Source organism: Tauraco erythrolophus, chromosome 1, assembly GCF_009769465.1.
Source record: "Tauraco erythrolophus isolate bTauEry1 chromosome 1, bTauEry1.pri, whole genome shotgun sequence".
Taxonomy (NCBI): domain Eukaryota; kingdom Metazoa; phylum Chordata; class Aves; order Musophagiformes; family Musophagidae; genus Tauraco; species Tauraco erythrolophus.
Window position 1 is genome coordinate 4480619 of NC_141465.1, and position 24148 is coordinate 4504766.

The following is a 24148-nucleotide window of genomic DNA, read 5'->3' on the forward strand; positions in this document are numbered from 1 at the left end:
CAGCCGTGCTCGCCGCTCCTCGCGCGCCTTCCTCGGCCGCTCCGTGCTTCTGGCGTGACAGGGGGCGCCCGGGCTGTCCGTCCGTTTGTGCGTTTTCCTCAGTCATGGAATCGTAGAATTATAGAATGGTTCGGATTGAAAGGGACCTCAAAGATCATCTCGTTCCAACCCCTCTGCCATGGGCAGGGACACCCTACACTACACCAGGTTGCCCAAAGCCTCATCCAACCTGGCCTTGAACACTTCCAGGGATGGGGCAGCCACAACTTCTCTGGGCAACCTGTTCCAGTGCCTCACCACCCTCAGAGTGAAAAATTTCTTCCATATATCCAATCGAAAGCTCCCCTCTTTCAGTTTAAAGCCATTGCCCCTTGTCCTATCACTACACACCCTTGTAAAAAGCCCCTCTCCAGCTTTCCTGTAGGCCCCCTTTAGGTACTGGAAGGCTGCAATAAGATCACCCTGGAGCCTTCTCTTCTCCAGTCTGAACAGCCCCAAGTCTCTCAGCCTGTCTTCATAGCAGAGGTGCTCCAGCCCTCGAATCATCTTCGTGGCCTCCTCTGGACCTGCTCCAGTAGCTCCATGTCCTTCTTATGCTGGGGACTCCAGAGCTGAACACTGTATTCTAGGTGGGGTCTCACGAGAGCAGAGCAGAGGGGCAGAATCCCCTCCCTCGACCTGCTGGCCACGCTGCTCTGGATGCAGCCCAGGACACGGTTGGCTTTCTGGGCTGCCAGCGCACATTGCCGGCTCATGTTGAGCTTCTCATCCACCAGCACTCCCAAGTCCTTTTCCTCAGGGCTGCTCTCAATCCGTTCTTCACTCAGCCTGTACTTCTGCTTGGGATTGCCCCAACCCACGTGCAGGACCTTGCACTTGGCCTTGTTGAACTTCATGAGGTTCTTGCAGGCCCACCACGAGTTCCTGGACTCGTCCTCCTTGTGCGTTTTCCTCAGTCCCTGGGCTCATTTGGGCTTGTTTCCTGCGGGCTGGCGAGTTGTTTCACGTGCTTGGGCGCTTGTTTCAGGGTGGCGATGGCACGACGTTGTTAACAACAGGCAGCACTTGAGTCCAGGTACAAGGAAAGACCTTGAGAGCTTTGACTTGACTTGTTTTGTGGTTTGTTTCGACGTATCGCACCCCATAATAAGGATGACAGGGCCAAGGAGATGATCTGAGGGCTGGAGCACCTCTGCTATGAAGACAGGCTGAGAGAGTTGGGGCTGTTCAGCCTGGAGAAGAGAAGGCTCCGGGGTGATCTTATAGCTGCTTTCCAGTACTTAAAGGGCCTACAGGAAAGCTGGAGAGGGACTTTTTACAGGGGCATGTAGTGACAGGACAAGGGGAAATGGATTTAAACTGAAAAAGGGCAGATTTAGATTGGATATAAGGAAGAAATTCTTCCCTCTGAGCGTGGTGAGGCACTGGGACAGGTTGCCCAGAGAAGCTGTAGATGCCCCATCCCTGGAAGTATTCAAGGCCAGGCTGGATGAGGCTTTGGGCAACCTGGTGTAGTGGAGGGTGTCCCTGCCCATGGCAGGGGGTTGGAACTGGATGATCTTTGAGGTCCCTTCCAACCCAAACCATTCCATGATTCTATGATTCCATAAATCCAGCTGCAGCAGAGCAGATCACAGGGTTTCGGCTGCCTTGTCAGCACTTTCTCATCACGGTGATGCAGCTCTCCCATCAGGCATGTTCTTAACAGGGTTCTAGACAATGTCTTCCAGGGAAACAGGAAAGCATGTCAGTGGCCAACAGGTCGTTTCACCCACTCTCCCCTTCCCGAGCGAAATGACACTTCTTCATGTCGTGTTTCTTGTGCTGCTTTCCCTAAGCAGCAGCTAACGGTGCCTGGAGTACCAATGTTCCTTCTGCCCAGCGTGGTGGTGCCCAACAGCTTTGTGTACGTTCCCCTCCCCGGTTCAACACCGCAAGGTGTCACAGCAGTCTGTCCTTTTCACTCTTTCCCTGCAGTTCCTTTTTCACCGTCCGTTACGGCTGCTCAACCTGCTGATTCTCATCGAAGGCAGTGTGGTCTGCTACCAGCTCTACTCACTGCTGCGCTCAGAGAAGTGGAACCATACCCTCTCCATGGCTCTCATCCTTTTCTGCAATTATTACGTCTTATTTAAGCTCCTCTGGGACCGGATAGTATTAGGCAGGGCATACTCCTACCCGCTTAACAACTATGGACTGAAGGCACACTAGGCTGGTCAAATGTGTATCCTTTCTCTTTCCCTTCCCTTTTCCTGAGGGAGGGAACCTCAGAAAAAAAAAAAAATATTTTCGTACAGTTCTATTTTTTTCTTGCGGCGTTTATAAATATTTAAAATATTTTATATTTTGTATACTATTGTTTTTGTGGGGTGGGAAGGGAACCAGTGGCAATTAAATGTCGCTTTATAAACAAGGTCTTATTTTATATATATATATATAAAAAAAAAATCAATGTGTATATACCGTATATCTATACCCATACATATATCTATGTGAAGCAACAGGATTGTGTGTGTGGTCACTGCGTCCGCTTCGCTCAGACAACTGCTTTGCCGTTGCATACTGTGGGGGCAGAAGTGCTGTCAATCAGGAACTGGTCTGCTGAAGAACTTGGATCTGCTCACAGCCAGGGGAAGAAAGGAAACACAGGGGCCTTTCATCAGGATGAGTAAAGTTTATCTTAGTAACCTCGATACCAGGGAAGTCTTGCACTGGAATCGTGCACTGATGCGATACCAGTTTAGGGACAGGGAGGAAACTGTGTGCAGTAAGACAGACTAAGTTACTATCAGTGAGTAAAAGCTCTCAGTCCTTTCTTCTTGCCACTGTTAGCAGGATGCAAGTGTTATTTTTTTAAAAAAAAACAACTCTTTATTTTAGCCCCTATTTCTTCTCCTAGCAAGTTGAGCTCCCTCTTCTGCCCAGAGAACAAACTAAAGATTGGAATTATAATTCTAGGGTAGTGTATCATTTAGGACGGGATTTGAAATTCATAGCTTCATCTAGCAGGATGGTAATTTAATATTTTAAACATCCATTTCTAATCCCTAGAGTAGTAGCTTTAAGTAGTAGTAGAGTAGTAGCATATTCAGTCATTTCCTTCAAGCAGTAATGTTCCTGGCAGAAATTTATTCTTGTCAAACTCTTAACTCCTTTATTGCTCTGCAAAGCATTTCAGCAGTGTTTCACTCTAAGGTATGTTGGTAGATGATCTTTGAGGTCCCTTCCAACCCTAACCATTCTATGATTGTATTATTAATAATAGAGGAAATACTTTGCTTTTAAACCGTTCTTCATAAAGCTGAATCACAGTAGAATCGAGTGAAAGAAGAGTTGTAGCAGTGTCACATAGAGGAATTGAAGATAAAAGTCAGTATTAACCATGTAATTAATTTCAGCATGGATGCTGGCCTCAGCTGATGGTAGGAGTTGATGCTTTAACTCAGGTAATTAAGGAGGAGACAGCAATGCAATGTTCTTCCATTCAGATGCCATCTGACTCTACTTTAGCCATTAGTAAAGTGCTAGCTCTGTTCAAAGAGTGGGTATGTATGGGGGGAAAAGAAACCCAAACTGTGCTGAGTTTGGGAGAAACTGCAACTACTTTCTGTTCCTTCTTTCCTTCCAAGCTAAGTAAGAATACAGTGATCTTCTCTGCTCCTGCCTGTGGGACAGCTTCTCCAGCAGCCTGGATACCTGATGATGAAGGCAACAGGAGATGCCTCTGAGCATTTGGCTACTCCAAAACGAACACAGATGCTTAGCTCTGGTTGCTCCTAGGCCTTTTCTTATCTTCCACGTGGCCCTAGTGCTGCTGGCAGGACACAGGTACTTGGGAGTTTACAGTCTGGGGCCTTTCAGTACTGTGGCTTGAAGCCATCTCATGCCTTATGTAGTACAGCCTCATCTTTAATCCATGTCTTAACTCTATCTTGATTACTTCAGGAAGTACATTTGGGATAAGAGGGGGTTGGCTTTTTATCTTGAGCAGGCTCTTTGCTGCATGTGGCTTGGTGCAACACCTTTCTTGCACCCAGCTTCAATGCTGACAGTAGCTCAGTAGTGTTTCCTACAAGTTTCACCTGTTTGTAACAGCTGGCTCAGCACTCCTTAAGCAGTACTGCACACCATTACCAAGTAGTTTTCTTCCATTTGGACAGCTACATGATAGTAGGCTTATACTTAAGCAACCAGTGGGAGAAAAGAGGCTCTCCAGGGCTTAGCTTGGGAAAGAGAGATGTGCAACAGAAAGCCAGAACCCTGAACCAGGGCTCTGGGGCACAGAGCTGATCATAGAATCATAGAATCGTTAGGGCTGGAAGGGACCTTCAAAGGTCATCTAGTCCAACCCCCCTGCAAGGAACAGGGATATCTCCAACTAGATCAGGTTGCTCAGGGCCTGATGAGGGTTCATGCTCTGCTGCTTCCTCCCCCTGCATGTAAGGCTGCAGGTAGTTAGGACTGCTCATTCAGTCAGCACACCCATACTTGGTGCAAAAGTGTGACCAACCCTACACTGTTGCAGCACTAAGGAACAGAAGCATGGCCATGCCTCCATAGCTACAGGCTGTTTTCCTCTGAGGGACTAAGGAGCCAAAACACACACTACTTAATTGCAGGTGTGCTAAGATCCTACTCACTCCAAGGGAGCTAGGCATTGTTTGCTGCCTCTGCCCTCCCAAACATACCTTTGTTCCATCCTGGAGCAGGAGGAGTTCTGTGAGAGGGTTTAAGGGCTGGAGATTGTACCTTTCCGTGCACAGTAGTATGTGTGCCTGCACACAGTCCTCTAGATGCATTTGTCTTCCATCTTTACACAGGACCCCTACATGGAAAGAAGTTACAGAAGATAGTTGCAGCTTCCTCTGTTGGCAAAAACACTGTGAGGAACTTGCCAGAACAGCTGGTCTCCCAGTATAAACTGGACGATCCACTAACAACAGAAATGATGTCTGCTCAGCATCAGTGCCTGCTCAGATCAGTGTTCCTCCCCGTTCCTCAAATGGGCCTGCTGCTAAAGCATTATTCAGGTGAACACTGAAAACAAGTCCACTCTAATACTTGGTCAGGTCAGACTAGGAAAAAAAAGACTTATTCTGATCTCAGTCACTCTGTTATGCAAGGATGTCGTAATAAATGGATGGCTTTTTGGTCTGGTAACGGAACTGCTCTAGCTTCAGGCCAATCCTCAGAAGAACAGCTTCATCCCACCATTTGGCCATGACCTGGGAGAAGATGAGAGGCAGAAAGAGAAAGGTAAGAGGAAAACCAACAAAACAAAAAAGTAGCATCATTACATACAGCTGCTATTGAAAGCTCTGGAAAACATAATTTTTTTCCCCCAACAGCACCTAAAGGACACAGGCTTCTCCCTTTTCCCCAGTCAGTATGGCATCACTGCATTTGAGATAAAGGCAGCTGTGTGACTTTTAGTTACAAGACAAGGACTTTTCATTTGCATGAGACCCATTTCAAGAGGGAAGGACTTAAGGAAATTACAGAAATGAGAAATAAGAGAGGAAAGAGTAGTGACAAATATTGAGTACTGATGCAAGTCGACAGGGAGACGGAGAAATCTATCGCCCAGATACCTGAAGAGTCCCTCTGCCATTCCGGAGTGAGTTACTCTGAGGCAAGTCTCTTCACCCACAAGTTTAAAGCTTTTATTATCAGTACCTGCCAGCTCCTCCAGTGTTCTGTGTGAACAGCAGGAGCCTGGTTATAGTGGTTCAGGACAAAGCCACCTGGGGGTTTTGTGACCCAGCATTCACAAAGAGCCAGTACTCACCTGGAAGCTGATGGGGAGCCCAGCAGTAGAATATCCAATGGGGACCACAAGGCCTGGAATCCCAGTGAAGTTAGCAAGCTGCATGAACCTGGGGGAAAAGCTGTTGTCAGCATTTCTGCCTTGGGACAGCAGGAAAGGCATCCTTTTTTGGGAGAGACAGGATTGATTTCTCCTGCTCTACAGCCTGAGCTCCTTCAGTTAGTGCAGCTAGTCTCCAGCTGCTCCCAAATTTTTGCTTCCGTAGTACAAGCAGCACTCTTCTTACCTCATGGACTGGACTATGAAGGACAAATTGCTGCTCCCAGTCACAAGGTCAGACTCATAGATTCTTGGGGCAGTGGAAGGAACAGCTGTGAAGGAATCACAAAATGATTGAGATTGAAAAGGACCTCAGGAGTCACCTTGTCTCACCATCTGTCTCAAGGACAGTCAGCTAAAGCAGGTTGCCCAGGACCACGTCTGAAGGGCTTTTGAATATCCCCAGGGATGGAGATTCCACAGCCTCTCTGAGCAACCTGATCCAGTGTTTAAAGACCCAAGGAAGAGTCAGGCAATGGGCAATCTTCAAAGGAACAGTTCAGTTCATTAAAGCCACATGTCTGATACACATTGGTGATGCAAACACACCCCTAGAACACAAGTCACTGGGATTTATGAATTAAGCAGTTAGTTTCTATTTAGAGCAAGAACATTTGCATATCTAAGTAGATGTCCAGTCCCTCCTGTGTAAACGTGCTGGCTCTGCCTGTTTCAAGTACCAAGAAAGAGATTCTCACTGCCATGCCTATAGGCAGTAAGTCCAGAAATAGACAGCAGTCTTTCTAACCAGGCTGCATTATCTTCTAAAGGCTTGAGGCACAGCAAAGTATTTGCACAAAAGTCATGCTCTGAAAATTGGGGAGGGAAAGTTAATAGAGTGACTGTTAAAAAAACCACCACACAGCTGTTGGGGACCAGCTCTTTGGCCAAGACTGCCAATACCTGGTGTAAGGATACAGTTCACAGTGGTGAAGATCTCTCGCAAAAATCCCATGGTCCGAGTTCTCTGTCGATTTGCCTGCAAGCAGAGAGACTACAGTCTGACCCGTCCCTCTTGGTTCGTGAGGCTCACGTGTGATGTTGGCAGGCTCTGCCCATCAGAGCCTGTGCCTTTGTAAAAGACGACACCATTCCTGCAGTTTGGAATCAAGAGGCAGCCCACCAGTGCAGGTGGCACGTCCTCTGTGGCACCCCGCCGTTCAGTGTGCTTTCACAGCAGAGGGCAACACAGCTGGACAATAACTTTGGGGAAGTTAAGAGAGTCCTCTACCACACCTTTACAGTTTCCCTCGGTGCCTCCCTTTAGTCTTCACCACAGTATGTTCCGTACCGTAATATAATCCAGAGCTGTGAACTGGGAAGCCAAGGCCAGGTTAGTCCGAGTTTCCAAATTCTGGAAGAGAAAACATCGGTCATGGCTCTGCTTGCCAGAAACTGAATGTGACAGCCCAGGAATTCTCTTCCAGTTCTGCTCTCCTCTATCCGTAGTCATCCAACAGGTGGTTTGTCATAGAAAAAGTGGGAGAGCCTCAGGTTTCTCACTGACATGACACTTGCTCTCTATTAGCTGGGACAACTACTGCCTCTGAACCAAGCTGCTGCTGCTTACCATTTCCTGGAAATGTTTATTGAAGTCAGGATGCAGGAAGTCCCTCATCTCACTGAGAATGCAGATGATGTGTGCTACTCGCACTTCCTCCATCTCTGGAAGAGACACTTCAACCACGCTGGCTCCCAAACTCTGCAAATGCTCCACAGCTGCGTACGGAACAGGTAAAGCACAGACAGCATCCCTGAGTTCATGAAACTTCATAGAGGGGCTGTGAATCCCCACCCCCTTGAGCAGTTAGAGACCCCACAGGCCATGACAAGGCAAGTATCTTCAGTGCTGCAGCTGCTTCTCGTAGGTAGAAGCCTTCAGCCTAACTAGATCTCAGTATTCCAACAGGGCAGGGGTAGGGGCTTGCAGACAGGTTCCTAAGTCACCCGCTATGTTTCAGGCAAGTTCATCTCCTCACTCAACCTCCCCAGTTAACTCAAAGAGTAAAGGTGAACGGACAATGGTTCCCATAGCATTTGACATGACCAGTATTCCATCAGCATTATTATTTAGCATCATGTGAGTCCTGTTGAAAGCCTCTTCTGAACCATAATGCTAGAGGAACCCAGAGAATAGTCAAGAGAGCAGGTCAACAGCACAGATTTGATAAATCCTGGTGCGCTTCAGCAAGGCTGAACACCAAGACTTTGGGAAAACTGAATCTTGCAGTCTAAAAAGAATCCTCTTCTTTCTTTGACCCCAACTTCTAGTTGGAGATATCCCTGTTCCTTGCAGGGAGGGTTGGACTAGATGACCTTTGAAGGTCCCTTCCAGCCCTAACCATTCTATGATTCTATGAATACCCAAGCTTGCCTATTTCGCTGGCTTATGGTACATCTCTCCTAAGAAAACTACATACGTAGAAGCGTGTCTATGGAAATATGGAAGCTGAAGAAAATACAGGCAAATTAGCCTGAATACTGTGAACTATCTCAGCTCCAATGCACAGGACAGCAGCTACTATAACAGGGATTGTAGAGTTTTTCTCACCCACCCCAACTACTCACCAGGGTCAATTTTGCTTAGTCTAAATTCTGACAAAGCCACCCTAAAGACATCACTTGGCTGATTTCAAGGAAATACCAGAGGACTGGATACATCACAAAGACCTAGCCCTGTCTTTCCTACTGAACATTATGTTGTGAAACAAGTCCCTCCCTTCAAAGTCTTTTACCCTTACAGCTTGCAGAGTAAGTATTACTGAGCACAGACCTGCCTTTATACAGAGGGAGGCTTAGCACACTGGACTGCATTCTTCCATTGTAACCTGACAAGCCTACAACTGCTGAGCTTTTTAACCCTCAGCAGTCAGGAGGGCTTCCCTAATACAAAGCTACTGCTGTTTGTCCAGCCAGACCTCTTTAAGGATCTGCCTTTAAGGACTTCAGTCGAGATCTTTTTAATGCATACATAAGAGGAGCACCAAGTGATAGATACCATGACATCAGGCAGAATAAGAGACTTAAAGACTTCTCCTCTTTACCTTTCTCACAGATGGACAGGACTTCCGCATCACATGCCTAGAGAATAAGAGGAAAGAACTAAGTAGACTTTAGTAACTTCCCTCTTCTCCTTGGTGAGCACACTCACCAGGACTTGGGTCCTCATGGAGATTTCCTTGTTCCTGTCCCTAATGGTAGTGAAACACAGCCCTCCAGGATTGCCTTAGGCCACCTGCTCCAAGAGAACAGCTTGCAGGTCATACCCCTAAGGAAAAGGAAAGGTCATCTTTTCCAGAGGGGAGGATATTCCTCCTTGGCACTGAGGCAGAGCCAGAAAGAGTCCTTGTTTTCCTCCAGGGAAGAAATCATGGACACGTTTGTGGGGTTGCATTACAATTGCCACGTGGTACTAGCTTGCAAGCCCAGTTTCTACTTTGGAATGATGAAATACCTCTCAGCAGCTACAGCACTGTCACCAAATGGATACACTAATTTTCCCCATTTCGATTTTAAAATAACTGCCTTTTGTAATCAGTTCAGAAGCATTGCTTCCAATAGAAACAGCAGTATGAGGAAGCATACTGCCATCAACTGTACAGTCGTTACCTTTCCTCATGCCTCCAACAGACTTTTACTCAAAAGGCTGCCTTAGGAAAAAAAATCTATCCCTGTCGATGTTTCCACCCAGGCTATATTGTCTTCCAATTATAGGACTAAATATGAGAAGCTCTAATGAGGACAGGCTAGAGAACAGTGAACACACAGAATCCCTTTAAAATCTCATTTTGCAAGGCAGCAGAAAGAGAGAGAGAGAGAGAACAGGCACCTTGAAAAATGACCAGTCCACTCCCAGTTTCAAGCCTTTCAGGTCAGGAGCACACATATCAGATAGGGTCGCTTTGGGCTGTTTCAGTCCTGCAGGGAACAAACAAGAGTTCCTCCTGTTATCTAGCATGCTTCTAGGAAGGCACAGCACCTGTGCTCAGGGAGGGAGAGGGCTCACCTACCATATGGATAGAGCGGATCTGGCTCAGCAAGGATACTATAAACAATGGCTGTGTCTGCCACTGAGGTACAGATCGGGCCTGTAAAAGAGAGATCAGTTATAAAAATATGACAGTGGGTCTTCCCAAGGTCTTTTGTCGGCATAGATTGCGTCCATTGTGAGAACACTACACAGCAAGGTCCCTGAAGTGGAGAACATGTCCTCTTACCTACGCTGACTGTGGAGTAGCAGAAAGGCAAGCTGCCGTGAGAACTGATGCGCCCAAACGTACCTAAAGGAAAAGAAGTGAGCAGTTAGCTAGATACCAGCAGTTGCTGGTTAAGATCTGACCTAGATGGCTCTGGTGCACCCAGTCAGTGAGCAACACACCCCCACCAGTCACTTTTATGTCTGCTGTTTCAGAGCCCAGTTGCTCATCTGTGAGTACCCCGTTCTGCTGACCATGATCTGTCTCATCAGTGAAACTGTTCTCCTCCATAAGAAATGATTTAGCTTGGGGGGAATATGTGCGGGGACGTTTTGAAATACATGCATTTCGATACACAGAAGGAACATCTGTGGTATGGAGGTTGGAGAGGCAGGAGCAGGATTATCAACAGCAGGAGATACCACCCCCTGGGAGATCTCACTCACTTCACCAGTGAGACTTGATGCCTCACGCCAGTTGTCTTCTGTGAGTATTTGTATCACCTTTCTGACTATTTACATTTTTGTCATCGTCATCATTGTCTTCCTCAGATTAATCAAAATTAATCAAGTCGATCACATGTGAAGGATGGAAAAACAGAGTAACAGCTGAGTATCTGGCCTCAGATGAAGCAGCTGAGATCCTCTGGAATGAAAACCATTCCCAAAAGCTGGCATCTCTTACAAGTCCCAATCCTGCCTCACCACCTTCCATGCAGCAGACACTGCCCTGTGCATTTGAGTCCTCTGCACATTCCCCTTGATAAGATTAATTCTTACTGCAAAAACTGCCTCGCTACTTTGGGTAACACTGAGATGAGAGGGAACAGCTACATCCTGATTTCACACAAGCCTACTACCAGATTTATCCTACCAGACACAAATCTGAGCAGCATCAGCCTCTCCATATAACTGGGATGACGGCAAACCATCGCCAGTGGAGATGCTTTTCACCAGCCCACTACAGACAACCAACTACGTTGGGAACACCTCCCAGCAAAGAAGGAAGACTAAACAGGGATGAGTAGGTAGAAAGAAAAGCAGCACACGTGGTTTGTTTAGCATTTAACTCATGTAAATTAGGTTTTTTGGAACATCCATTCAATAGCCAGTACAGAGAGTCCTTCCAATCTGCCAGTCCAACCCACATAATTCTCAGGGTGTTACATTCCAGAGTCTGTCTGGTCAAGTTTTGCTTGACAGGAGTTTATGGACTGTGCCTGACTTGTTTGTGGCGCTCTGTGAGATACAGCAAACGAGACTCACCACCTCCATGATTACAGGACTCTACCTTTCAGCCCCACCACGCCACAGAAAGAAGCAGGAATCCTCACAGAGCCGCCTGCATCTGTGCCAATAGCCACTGGGCAGAGACCTAAAAAAAACCCCACACATTGGCCTGTGATCAGACAGACATCGTTGTTGCCCAGACCTAAAAAACCCACACATTGGCCTGTGATCAGACAGACATCGTGTTGCCCTGTCCGTTCTACCAGCAGCTGTAGCCAAGACAGCACACGGAGCTCTCTGTTCAGCAAGGGGTTCCCTCCAGCTTCTAAACCCCCTCATAAAAACTAAATGCCTGAGGTACTTTGTCTCAGGACCTTCCTCCCACCACCCCTGAACTCCATTTAGGACCACCTACCTGCTGCTACAGCTGCTGCTGACCCACTGGAGCTCCCACCTGTGAAGTGGTTAGGCTTGTAGGGATTCCTAGGGATCTTGTGGCACCTGAAGCAGACAAACAGTGTTGAATCTTTTCCTAGGAAGGACTGAGTGCACTACAGGGCAGGAAAAGATCCAGAAACACAGCTCAGGGATTCTCATCTCTTAGTAAAGACATACCATAATCCCAGATACTGCTATGTCCCTAGAAAATAAGAGGCAAAAAAGACTTCTGCCTCAGAGTCCAATCTTTTGTCACCATAAGTAGCCTATCCAAAAGAGACAGACCCAAAGCAAGAGAAAGGATGCTGGTCCAGCTCGTCTGTCTGCGACAGCGCTCTGCCACGACTGCATGCCACAGTGCCTTATGCAGTTCCAAAAGGTGGCACGGCTGGTGGCCGGCACTTCTTACAGACAAGCAAGTCAGCATCCCCAGTCTGCCCTTTATCCTGGAGCAGCAGCTCCTGAAGTCTCCAGTCTGACCACAGTCCCCAGACACCAAAGAGACCCACCAGGGTATCCAGCCGACCTCACACAGTGAGGAAATGCCCTGGCACGTTGTTGCAGCTGAGGGGTAGCTCCAGCTCCATCCAGCTGCACGCGCAGGAAGCGTGGCCCTGCACATGGCTCATGAAGGCTGTGAGGACCACTGCTCCGGAACAGCAGCTCTCAGCTTGGCTATGGCTGGAGAATTCACAACTGTAAAGCGAATTCCAGTGAACTTGTTTTAGCTAGGAAATAAAACCACTATATTCTCCTGAGATGACCGTACCTTTTCTCACCATTCTGGGCTTTTAGCCATTACTGTGACCGAGCATTAGATTACTGTTTATTTGTTTTCTGACACTGCTTTTGTCTACCACTCATCCTGTAAACATTCACACCTCCAGGCCTGCAAAGCCTGGCAAACCAAGCCTTACTCAGCAGACACCATTCCTTCCTTTGGTTTCAGGAGCCTTCAGGCTTCCACGGCTACTCTGGCTCTCAAATCTACCATGCTGGGTTTTCATACCACCAGGATTCTCCGTGCACAGGGTGCTTCCGTCAGTTTTATTCTCACACGCTTGCCCTATTTTTGTACCTTTCCCTGTCAGCTCTGACAGGGTGTTATGGTTTGAAGTGGGGGGGGAGGTCCGGGTGGCAGAAGCTGCCCATCACACCGGACTCCCGTCCCCCTCGGGGCTTGAGCCAATCGACGCCTCTGCGAATTGTCCTATTTACGTCGGACAAAGGAACCGGAAAGGTGTGCTGGTGCCCAGGAGCACGGAGACGGGAGGGGGGGCACGGCCCCCGCTCCGGGCTCCCGGTCGGGCCGGTGGCCCGGGCCGGGCCCGATGCCCACCCCGTCAAGGATGGTGGCGGCGGAGCCGCTTGGGGAACTCGGGGAGAGCCCCGCTGCCGGGGCGCCCACCGGGCCGAGTTCACCCAGACAGGACTGAAATCTAAGAGAAACGGCCACACAGATAAGAGGTCAGTGGAGATGGAACGGAACGTGTGCCGCGGCTGAGTCCCCCTTGCCAGCAGCCCCTTTGCAAACAAGTCCTTGGTGGAGCAAGCAGAGACCCACTCACAACCAGTGGATGACCCACGTCGGGAAGAGATGCCTAAGCCTGAGACTATTGTGAATCATGGGCACAGGTAGAGACACATTTACGCATTTTACGCATTCAGATTCTGTATGGAGACGCATTTAAGGTCGACATGACGACCCACGCTGGAGCACATTTAAAGTTTGTTGATGACCCACGCCAGAGCGAGTGGCTACGGCTCCTTAAAAGCCCAGGACTGGTAAAGCCCGCACTTGGGGCAAATCTGATGGGGTAAGGATTTGCCCCCCCAGCGGGTAGGATTCACGCTTTCGCCGTGAGTAGGGGATCCACTGGAGCAGGGGACAATGGTGTAAGGACTCCTTTTCCTTTAAGAGAAGCGGCAGTAACAGCATGGAATGAACTGACCTGCACTCTCCCATTCCCTGTCCCCTGCGCCGCTGGGGGGAGGAGGTAGAGCCAGAAAGAAGAAGCAAGGGAGGGGGGGAGTGGTGTTGTTTTTAAGACCTGGCCTTGTTTTCTTGTTATTCTCTCAAGTAACCGTTTTTGTGTGCTTTTCTCTTTGTAGGTAGCTGTTAATAAATAGTTTTGCATTAAGAAAAAGCCTCTTTTGCCCGGGACCGTGGTTGGTGGGTGCTCCTCTGTTCCTGTCTCGATCCTCAGCTCTTTTATTACATTTTTCTCTCCTCTCTATTTTACTGGACTGGGAGAGCTGCATGGGTTGGGTTGCCGGACTCAGCCTAACCCACGACACAGATAAAGACCAGAGAGGAAGAGAGGAGAAAGGGATTTTTACCTATTAGGGTTGCATCCAGTTGTTCCGGTCGCTAGTTCATGCATGTTTGAGACCCCAATAATGATAGCTCCAGCCTCTCGCAGCTTCTTGGCCACGGTAGCATCTTCTGTTTCAGGCTCCGTCCCACGATACACTGTTCCCACTCGGTGATGGTAAGGTACCTTAGCAAGAAGACACCTTATTATTCATCCTAAAACCCTGGCAAGGTAGACAGGCACACGTGCATGCTTCACGTGCACGCTTCAACTCAACAGCTCCCAGACATTATGACCCACAGAGGTAAGTAAGGGCTAGGAAGCTTCACTCTTCAACTTGTCCTCTGTTGGTTTCTGTTAGGAGGGACACTTAACCCTTCAATATTTGGTCCCTCTCCAATGCAGAGGAGTCCTTTTAACACCATGATACAGAAGGAGAAACATGCAGATGGTGAAAAAGTCTGCCTCCCTGCAGGAAGGAATGCAACTGCTATGCCCAGGGGCAACAGAACAGTCGCCTTGGCCCCACAGCACACAGGAGCTTTATTTTCCATTTTTCTACGGACAGAGCTGCAGCGTTTCAGACCTGCAGTGCTTTGAAGCAAGGCACCAAGTTTAGGCGAATGCCAAAATACCAGATGGACTCACTTTTAGGGTATGCTAAGTACTCTTCACTTCGGCAGCGATGGAAGAATCTGTACATAAACAGGCTCCCAGCCTATAGGGAGCTCTCTGCAGAGCCTACGACAGCTCGATGGCACTGCCAGGAGTATTTAATGGTCGCTGTTGTTAGGCCACAGGCAAAACTCCTTGTAAGTGGGGATTTTCAAAGTAACTCGCATATTTCTGACACGTATCCTTTGAGATAAGGAGAGAGGGATGCTTTGCCAGTGGAGTGGAGTCAGTGCCTGAGAAATACATACAGTTAAACCCACAGCTACAAATACTTTTATACATTCTCATTTCATCACAAAAGGGACTGTTTCCCACCCCCACCTTCTACTCCCCATGGATTAAAGAGATCAGTACAAGATATGCAACACGTCTGCTGTACGCAAGATCTGTCTTCACCTGGCAAAACTTGTTAATCCTACTCCTTACCAACCCCCATGCTACCCTTTACGACATTCCCAGACTTCTGTTGAGGTGATGACCTTACAACATTCCCGTAGTGAGTTGTCCAGGTTGACCACCTGCAGCACAAACTGACAGCTAGACACAGAAACTCACCACTTTGAACTCTTCTTTCAGACACACTGGGATGCCATCCAGATAAGACAGGGTACATTTATTCCTGTAACGAGCAGTGGAGGCCTCAGCCATCTGCACAGAGGGAAAAAATAAAGTGTATGCTATATTATATATATTTAGTTGAGCTGAAGGTCATTACCAGTATCAGAACAGATACCAAAAATGGCTTTCTCATGCTGTTACTAAGCCAAACTATAAAAGTTTCTTTCTTCTTCCACCATATGCTGATGGGAAACCTGCTACTTGGAAGCATCTATGCTAACAGATGCCACACAAGCACAGAAGTCCTGTTTTAAACGTAGCTGTCCAGCAGGATACAGATTGCTTTAACTCCACCTCTCTTTGCAGGTAGGAAAGCAAACTTGTTTGTAGTCCTCTACACAAGGAGGCAGGAAAAACGTACATATTTTTCCGTGCAATGTATTAGCAGAAGAGCCTCTTCTGGATGGATGCTACTGCTCTTGGGGTAGCAGAGGCCCTATTCCTACCAGAGGTAGACATTACCAGCATTATTTGCTTCGGGTCCCACTGCACTATCGCTCTGAGTGGTGGTGTGGATTTGTCACAGTCTTCCAGCGTGGCAATGATGTTCTTTGCTACCTGAGATGGCGTCAACTTCCCACTCCTGCAGGACAAGAGAAGTTGGGACCTTGTTACAAGACAACCACGCACACTCATAGGGTTTGTCTTTCATGGAGCAAGACGGCAACTGTCACAGCAGTAAGCAAGAACTCACTAAGAATCTCTGTGGGTCATGATTTCAACACAGTTGACATCATCAAGACAGGAGACTCCCTTCCTTAAGGGGAGAATCTGCCTACACAATACGCCCCCAACCCTTAGAGAAGGGGCAGGAGCTAGGAGGGTTGCCCAGATATTCCTGAATAACAGGAAAAGACAGCTGGCAGCTTTACAGACAGTCCTTGAGCTCCTGAAAGTCTGAGGCTATGAAACTCCCGTTATCACGAGCTAAGACCAAGAGGCCAGCCCCCTTTATACAGGTTACAGAGAAGGGGCTCCCAGCAGTACTGTCAGAACCCACCCTTAGCAAACAGGCCTTTCCTCTCTCCTGGCAAAAGGCAATGGTACACCACAAACACATCTACCTCTGGGTGACACGAGAGCCTCACAGTCAGGATTTACCTGTAACACCAGACTGCAGTGTCAGCCTTTTGTTCCAAGGCCTGTTTGCAGAGGTGCCCCTTGAGGAACAGGTGCCGGGAGCACAAGAGGATTTATCAGAGCGTTCCACGCCTGGCACATGTCTCAGAGGGAACCAGGAGTTACCGAGCAGCCAACAGCTCGCAGAACCTTAGAGTCAGGGACATGCTTCCAGCTGTTTCCGAGCTGGACATGTTTACTGGGTGAAAGCAGGCAAACTGCTCACAGGAGCACAAGCAGCTGGGGAACCAAGGGATTCTTCAGACACCCTCAGTACGTGCAACTCACATCATCCAAATGAACCTTTCTCTCCTTCTCACTCACACGTTTGAGCAACCAACGTATGTAGAAATCTCTCGCAGAGAAGACTGACAATAAGCCAAGGAAAACAGCATTTAAATATCCTTGTAAGGCTTGTAAAAGTTGGCTCTCAGTTGGCTTTCCTTCTTTACTCTGTTAGAGGAAAAGGACTGCTGAGGGTGATGCCAAACACTAGCACCTCAAGTACAATCCTAACAAAGAGATGCATAGATGAACAAGGAGTTCCTGGACAAACTCAAGCTCAAGAAGGAAGCCTACAAGGGGTGGCAGCAAGGACAGGTAGCCTGGGAGGAATACAGAGAAATTGTCCGAGCAACCAGGGATCAGGTTAGGAAAGCTAAAGCCCTGATAAGAGTTAAATCTGGCCAGGGACATGAAGGGCAACAAGAAAAACTTCTATAGGTACATCAGTGATAAAAGGAGGTCTAGGGAAAACGTGAGCCCTCTCTGGAAGGAAACGGGGCCTGGATACCTGGGATATGGAAAAGGCTGAGGTACTCAAACTTCTTTGCCTCAGTCTTCACTAGCAGATGCACCACCCATGTTGCAAAAGGCAAAGGCAGGGACTGGGAGAATGAAGAACCATCCTCCAGATGCTCCTGGAAACTATGCTAAGGCACATGGAAAAAAAAAGGAGGTGATTAGTGACAGCCAGCATGGCTTCACTAAGGGCAAATCGTGCCTGACAAATTTGGTGGCCTTCTACAACATTTGACACTGTCCCGCATGACATCCTTATCTCTAAGTCAGAGAGAGATGGATTTGACAGACGGACGACTCGATGGATAAGGAATTGGCTGGATGGTCGCACTCAAAGAGTTGCAGTCAACAGCTCGATGTGCAAGTGGAGACCAGTGATGAGTGGTGTTCCTCAGGGGATGGTATTGGGACCAGCGCTGTTTAACATCTTTGTTGGCAACGTGGACAGTGGGATCGAGTGCACCCTCAGCAAGTTTGCTGACAACACCAAGCTGCGTGGTGTGATGGACACGCCGGAGGGAAGGGATGCCATCCAGAGGGACCTTGACAGGCTGGAGAGGTGGGCCTGTCACCCACCTCCTGTCACCTGGAGAACCTCAAGAAGTTCAACAAGGCCAAGTGCAAGGTCCTGCACGTGGGTCGGGGCAATCCCAAGCACAGATACATGTTGTTGGTTGAGGAGAAGCTCAACATGAGCCGGCAATGTGCGCTGGCAGCCAGAAAGCCAACCATATCCTGGGCTGCATCCAAAGCAGCGTGGGCAGCAGGTCGAGAGAGGGAATTCTGCCCCTCTGCTCTGCTTTCATGGGACCCCACCTGCAGTGCTGTGTTCAGATCACACAAAAAAAAAAACGGAGAACATGGAGCTATTGGAGCGGGTCCAGAGGAAGGCCATGAAGATGATCCGAGTGCTGGAGCACCTCTGCTATGGAGACAGGCTGAGAGAGCTGGGGCTGTTCAGCCGGGAGAAGAGAAGGCTCCGGGGTGATCTTATTGCAGCCTTCCGGTACCTATAAGGGGCCTACAAGAAAGCTGGAGAGGGGACTTTTTACAAGGGCGTGTAGTGACAGGACAAGGGGAAATGGCTTTAACCTGAAAGAGGGGAGATTTAGATTAGATACAAGGAAGAAATTTTTCACTCTGAGGGTGGTGAGGCACTGGAACAGGTTGCCCAGGGAAGCTGTTGATGCCCCATCCCTGGAAGTGTTCAAGGCCAGGTTGGATGAGGCTTTGAGTGTAGTGGAAGGTGTCCCTGCCCATGGCAGGGGGGTTGGAACTAGATGATCTTTCAGGTCCCTTCCAACCCTAACCACTCTATGATTCTATGCCTGAGAGCTTGTGGAACGGTAGCAGCCCACAGCAGGCGAACATGCGAGACAGGCTGTTTCCAGACCATAATTTCACCTACCGGTAACAGTCCAGGTAGTCTTTGATCCCTTTGAAGCTAAACCCATTGCTCGCAGAATCAGACCTGCAAAGAAAGGATTAAGGAGGCAACTGTGAACCATCAACAGCACCTCTCTTTAGACCTGTAGACTTCAGCACCACAGTTCAACGCAGGTTTGGGCATCACTCACAGTGAACCTGCTGGTCACTGGTCACACTGCTAGCCTACACATTTCAGCTTAGGCTCTCAGACACCTTGTACACATGCCAGGCACCAGGTACACTAAGGGTGCCACAGAAATACGGGGTCAGTCTCGCTGGCATGTTCTAGTTGCTTTCTATTTCTCCTGCAATACGACAGTCTAAACTGTGCAAAATTTATTCCAGGTTTACCTTTCCTACTCATCACTGAAACATTACAGAAGAGTTAGAATATACTGGAAAACCTTTTCCCAGGATCTCTGTCACAAGTCTGATGCAGAGATAGCCAGCAGCAGATTCCGTGTGTGGTGTGGGAGGGGAGAAAGGCACGATGCAGCACACACAAGGATACAGACCATCAGCAAACTGCTTAAAACCTAAGTTGATGGCTACAGCACTTAAGAAATAGACCATTTCTCACCACAACAGGGTGAATCTAAGACCATCAGAAGAGCTAGCTACAATTATTACTCTCGTGATGCCTTCATACCATCACCCAAACCAGAAGCCATATCCTGGAATCAGACAGTGTAGGGCACCATAATGTCCTATGCAGGAAAGAGGTTTGGCTCCAGTAACCTGCCCTGTAATACTCAATATATCACTAAGAACCAAAACCAGTTGGTTGATGGCTACAGCACTTAAGAAATAGACCATTTCTCATCACAACAGGATGAATTAAATTTTTTACATTGAGGGTGGTGAGGCAGTGGAACAGGTTGCCCAGAGAAGTTGTGGAGGCCCCATCCCTGGAAGTGTTCAAGGCCAGGTCAGATGAGGCTTTGGGCAACCTGGTGTAGTGGAGGATTTCTCTGCCCATGGCAGGGGGGTTGGAACGAGATGATCTTTGAGGTCCCTTCCGACCCTAACCATTCTATGATTCTATGAATCTAAGGTCATCAGAAGAGCTAGCTACAATTATTACTCTCGTGATGTCTTCATACCATCACCCAAACCAGAAGCCAAATCCTGGAATTGGACAATGTAGGGCACCATAATGTCCTATGCAGGAAAGAGGTTTGGCTCCAGTAACCTGCCCTGTAACACTCAATATATCACTAAGAACCAAAACCAGAGGGGGAGAGCATGCACAGCAGCCCAGCTGCTCCCACCTCAGTAAGACATGTGAGCCCGAGTACCATTTCGCTTGGAATCCAGTGGGATTTAATCAAGTACGGGCTGCAATCAAGAAGCTGAACAGGCTTTCATCCAACCACCTAACTAACCAAGCCTGATTTCTTGTGGATTTTCTTTGTAACCCACGTTCCTTCTCTCCCTCAAGCAACACCCCTGTCCTCTTTCAGAATCCTTGTAGGCAAGAAACAGCACACCTGCCAACTCACTTAAGGCGATGTCCGTGCTCACTAGCCAACCACTAAGTGTACCTGCTGTAACAGCGCAACCAGAGATAGGTGGCAAGGGCAGAATTTGGTTACTCCCAAATAAACACACTCCCTGAGGCTTGCAGAAACTTCATATTGCTTGTAACTACCAGTGGTCTGTAAGTTACAAAAGGAAAGATGACTGACAGCACTATTTGTTTTGTAAAGCAGCTGGGCATGGAAAAAGATTTTAATCCACATTACTGACAACGACAGGTTCCCACTAACATAACAGTGCCAACACGCGTGTTCTGCCACTCCACTCAAACATCACACACTGACCTTGCATCTACCAGCTGCTCGATAATATCCAAAGTGCTTTGAGCCTCAGACTTGTTTTCTGTAACCTCCGCAGCAACCTCCGGAATAAACGTGGGATCTTCCTGAATGTCAAGTGAACGCATGAGCGAGAAGTTGTACAGCCTGAAAGAGAGAGACACACTGCTAGAGCTTGCAAGCTCTACCATGACTAATTTTTCACATTGTCAGAGGGAACCTTACCTAAGAACATTTTGTCTTAGCAGTCTGCTCTCCCAGCAGGGAGTTGCAACAGTTACAAGATAATCTCTCACACCTTTCCTAAAGGCAGCATCAAATCCATCCTGCTTGCTTAACAAAGCCTCCCACCTCTTGAAGTAAGACCAGCCAGTCTCCCTAAACCCAAGCTGGGAAAGAAATGGTGAAAGTTTTCAACCCACTTTATATTAGATATATCGCTCGCAGAACAACAAACACAGGAATTCAGAGGAAAAGAAAAGGAGAAAGTAGTGTAAGCCATACATTCAAGCATTAATCCTGTTAAAACAAGCACCTCTTCAGGCTTTTCCATGACTTGCTTCAACACAGCTCATTTGCAACCAAATACAACAGGGATTGCAGCATAAGCCCATAGCTTGGAACACAATGAAAATCAAGATCATTGATTTCATTGTAAAGCAATGAAATCAAGATCCTGTCATAGATATCAAAGAATGAAAGCAGTGAACTTTTCTGGGTTTGATTCACTCAAAAAGCTCATGCCCCAAGTTAAAATTCAGGGGTACCAACTGTGTGTAACACATTTCTCAGCGTCCTGGGATATGCACAGGTGGCCCATCAAAAGATGGGCAAACTACGTGAGCCAAGGGCGAGCCCGAGGTTCCTGCCACCTCGTACCCGAGTGGCATTTCGTCCAACATACACCTGAAAGCACAGGTTCTAAACAAAAACATAAGTGAGAGAGGAGAAAACGCTGACCTAAACCAGTGAGTATCTTTAAAAAGAACACACTAAAACCTCTGAACTTCATGCCAGGCCTCTACTACTGTTCTTTTACCACTACTGGTGATAAACACAGCAGGTTTGCGCATCCAGAAGCTTTGAATAAAGACTGCTCTTTAGCAAAAGAACACAAAGGCAAAGAGGCAAGCTGGCGAATTTGGTTTCCATGCACCTGCCTGAGGGTGAAAACAGGTTAAGTTTTTCCAACAGAGACCCATTCAAAACAGAGTAGCTAAAAAAAGCAAACAAGTAAGCAACACCTATCAAATAATCTTGCTCACTCTCCGATCAAGTTATGCAGGGTCATTAGGAAAGGGTCTTAGAAAAGGTCATTTCAAATAACCTGTAAGTGGAGGGCAACGCAAGCACCTTCAAAAAAGAAAAAAAAAAAAAAAACAACAAACCCAAAACTTGAAGGGGGAGAAAACTCCCCACTCTTACCTTATTAAGAGCGGCAGTAAGCAGATCTGTCCGAAAGCCTAGACGAAAGTAAACAGAAACACTGGTTTCCAGTAACTTTGACCTGAACACTCTCCTCACTAGACAAGGAATGCTGAATGTGCTCACAATCGCTGCAGTCTCAGAGCACCCTGGAGAGCACGCAAGGCTATGTAGTAAAAAAATAGCACAAATACTTGTATTTCAGGCCACAAAATCAACCTGAAATGCCTTCCCCCCCCTCATATTTATATAATTATAAAAAGTATATTCTTCTGGCTCTCTTGCCTTTGTCCTTCCCTGACTTGGCCCAGAAAGTCTGCAGCTGCAGGCTGCACCACTGTCAAGCAGAGGCATCCATATAGCTCCTATCCATTACCTTCTTCATGTTCTGCAGATTATGCAGACATTGGATAATGCAGGAGCTTAATATTATTTTGTTCGTCCCACTGTTAGGATCTCTCCCGTTGCTCGAGCAGCTCCTGCAGTAAACCGAGTGAACTTGGAAACACATGAGAAATTTGAAGACTCCATGGTAGAAGGCAGCTGAAAATAATCTTTTAATACTTTGGTTCCCGGTGTAGCAACACCAGCGGTCCCCAAAGAGACCAGCCTTGTTCTAGCCTGTCTTAATGGCTCAACAATGGACTTCAAAAACCTGTTATGGGATGTACAAATACAGTACGAGTCTGAAGCAAGGCTCACGCTCCCAGATCTGTGAAGCGATACATTGCCTCCCACGTTACATAAGAGTTACAGTCTCTTTTGGAAAATGCATTGCTCCTAATCTGCATCCAATCTAAACCAGCACAATCCTGAGGGAGAGGGAGATCTCCTGTCCCTTCTCCAAGGGGGATGTCAGGAAAGGATACAAGCCCATGGCCACGCACCAGAAGTAGCCACAAAGTGAAGGATAAAAAGATATTCTCGTTATTATATCCTGGAAAAAAGGATTATTTATTTATTTTTTACACAGGCATCTAGTGATAGAACAAGGGGCAATGGACTTAAACTGAAAGAGGGCAGATTTAGATTAGACCTAAGGAAGAAATTCCTCACTCTTAGGGTGGTGAGGCACTGGAACAGGTTGCCCAGAGAAGTTATGGATGCCCCATCCCTGGAAGTGTCCAAGGCCAGGTTGGATGAGGCTTTGGGCAACCTGCTGTAGTGGAGGGTGTTCCTGCCCATGGCAGGGGGGTTGGAACTGGATGATCTTTTGAGGTCCCTTCCAACCCAAACCTTTCTATGATTATATAAAGCCACTTGCAAAGTATTCCCAGGAATAAAGGCACAGCCCATCACCATCCTTCACTCCAAGCCCAACGAGCCACCAAGCTCTGTAACAGGTCACGCACTGCCGAAATGACACTTTCGTGCCTAACCTTGACATCGGCTCAAAAGGAAAAGCCCAGCAGCAACAAAGCCCACCCCAGGAAGAGCTCGAGGGGACAACTGCCTTCAGCGCCGTCCCAAAACCGTCATTCGCGGGGCCGAAGGACCCGAATCCCGTCACGCCTGAGGAAAGCTGGCGGTGGCTGTATTCCGGGTTCCATGTCAGCTTCGGGCTCTCGGCACCCAACACACGGGTGACACCCAGCCGCCAGCCCTCCGCACCCACAGCATCCCACCCGGGGCACGGGGTGAACCCAAACCCACGCAGCCAGCAGCAACCCCCCTACGATTTCCCAGCAAACGCGGGCTCTACCTTCCCACCGAGACCCTCTCCCTCCAACCCCCCCGGCATTCCCGACCGCCTTCCCTCCGCAACGCCGGGGACTCACCGTGTTGGCCACATGGCCGAAGAGGCGCAGCCTGGAGCCGCACAGCCGCGGGGCCCACTGCCGAGAGAGGAGGCGAGAGGTGAGCGCCCGGCCCCGCCGCCCTTCCCTCCCGGCCCCCGCTCCGCCCGCCCGCTGCCTCCCCGGCGCTCACCGGGTCCCGCGGCGGGCTGCGACCCCGCGCCTCGGCCCGGCCCGGCTCCCGGCGGCGCAGCGCCGCCTCCGCGCTGCCCGTGTGCCGCCGCACGCAGCACAGGTAGGCGGCGGCGGCCGGCAGCAGCGAGAGGAGCAACAGCGTCAGCACCGGCGCCATGACTCGCTTCGCGCCGATCCCGGCGGCGACAGCGGCGGCCGCAGGGACACCGCAGCCCTCCCCTCCCCCTGCCGGGGCGGTGCTCGGGCCCCGGCCCCGAGCGCGCCTGCGCCGCGCCGGGGGCTGAGGGAGG

The 24148-nt window shown here is 48.6% G+C and overlaps 1 protein-coding gene across 1 annotated transcript; it reads right to left on the reverse strand.

The window, feature by feature from the left end:
* Positions 1 to 4424: 4424 nt before the first annotated feature.
* Positions 4425 to 24015, reverse strand: LOC147529351 (uncharacterized). The gene is made up of 20 exons (XM_086616834.1): positions 23857 to 24015; positions 23706 to 23762; positions 21928 to 21965; positions 20509 to 20649; positions 18666 to 18728; positions 15800 to 15920; positions 15275 to 15367; positions 14070 to 14230; positions 11707 to 11792; positions 11353 to 11436; positions 10084 to 10146; positions 9877 to 9954; positions 9696 to 9784; positions 8911 to 8947; positions 7437 to 7585; positions 7158 to 7220; positions 6770 to 6845; positions 6054 to 6138; positions 5789 to 5876; positions 4425 to 5225 (listed from the first exon to the last, which is right to left on the reverse strand). The coding sequence occupies exons 1-20, from the start codon at positions 24013 to 24015 to the stop codon at positions 5115 to 5117; spliced, it is 1842 nt and encodes a 613-aa protein (XP_086472960.1). The 3' UTR covers positions 4425 to 5114.
* Between the last annotated feature and the right edge of the window lie 133 nt (positions 24016 to 24148).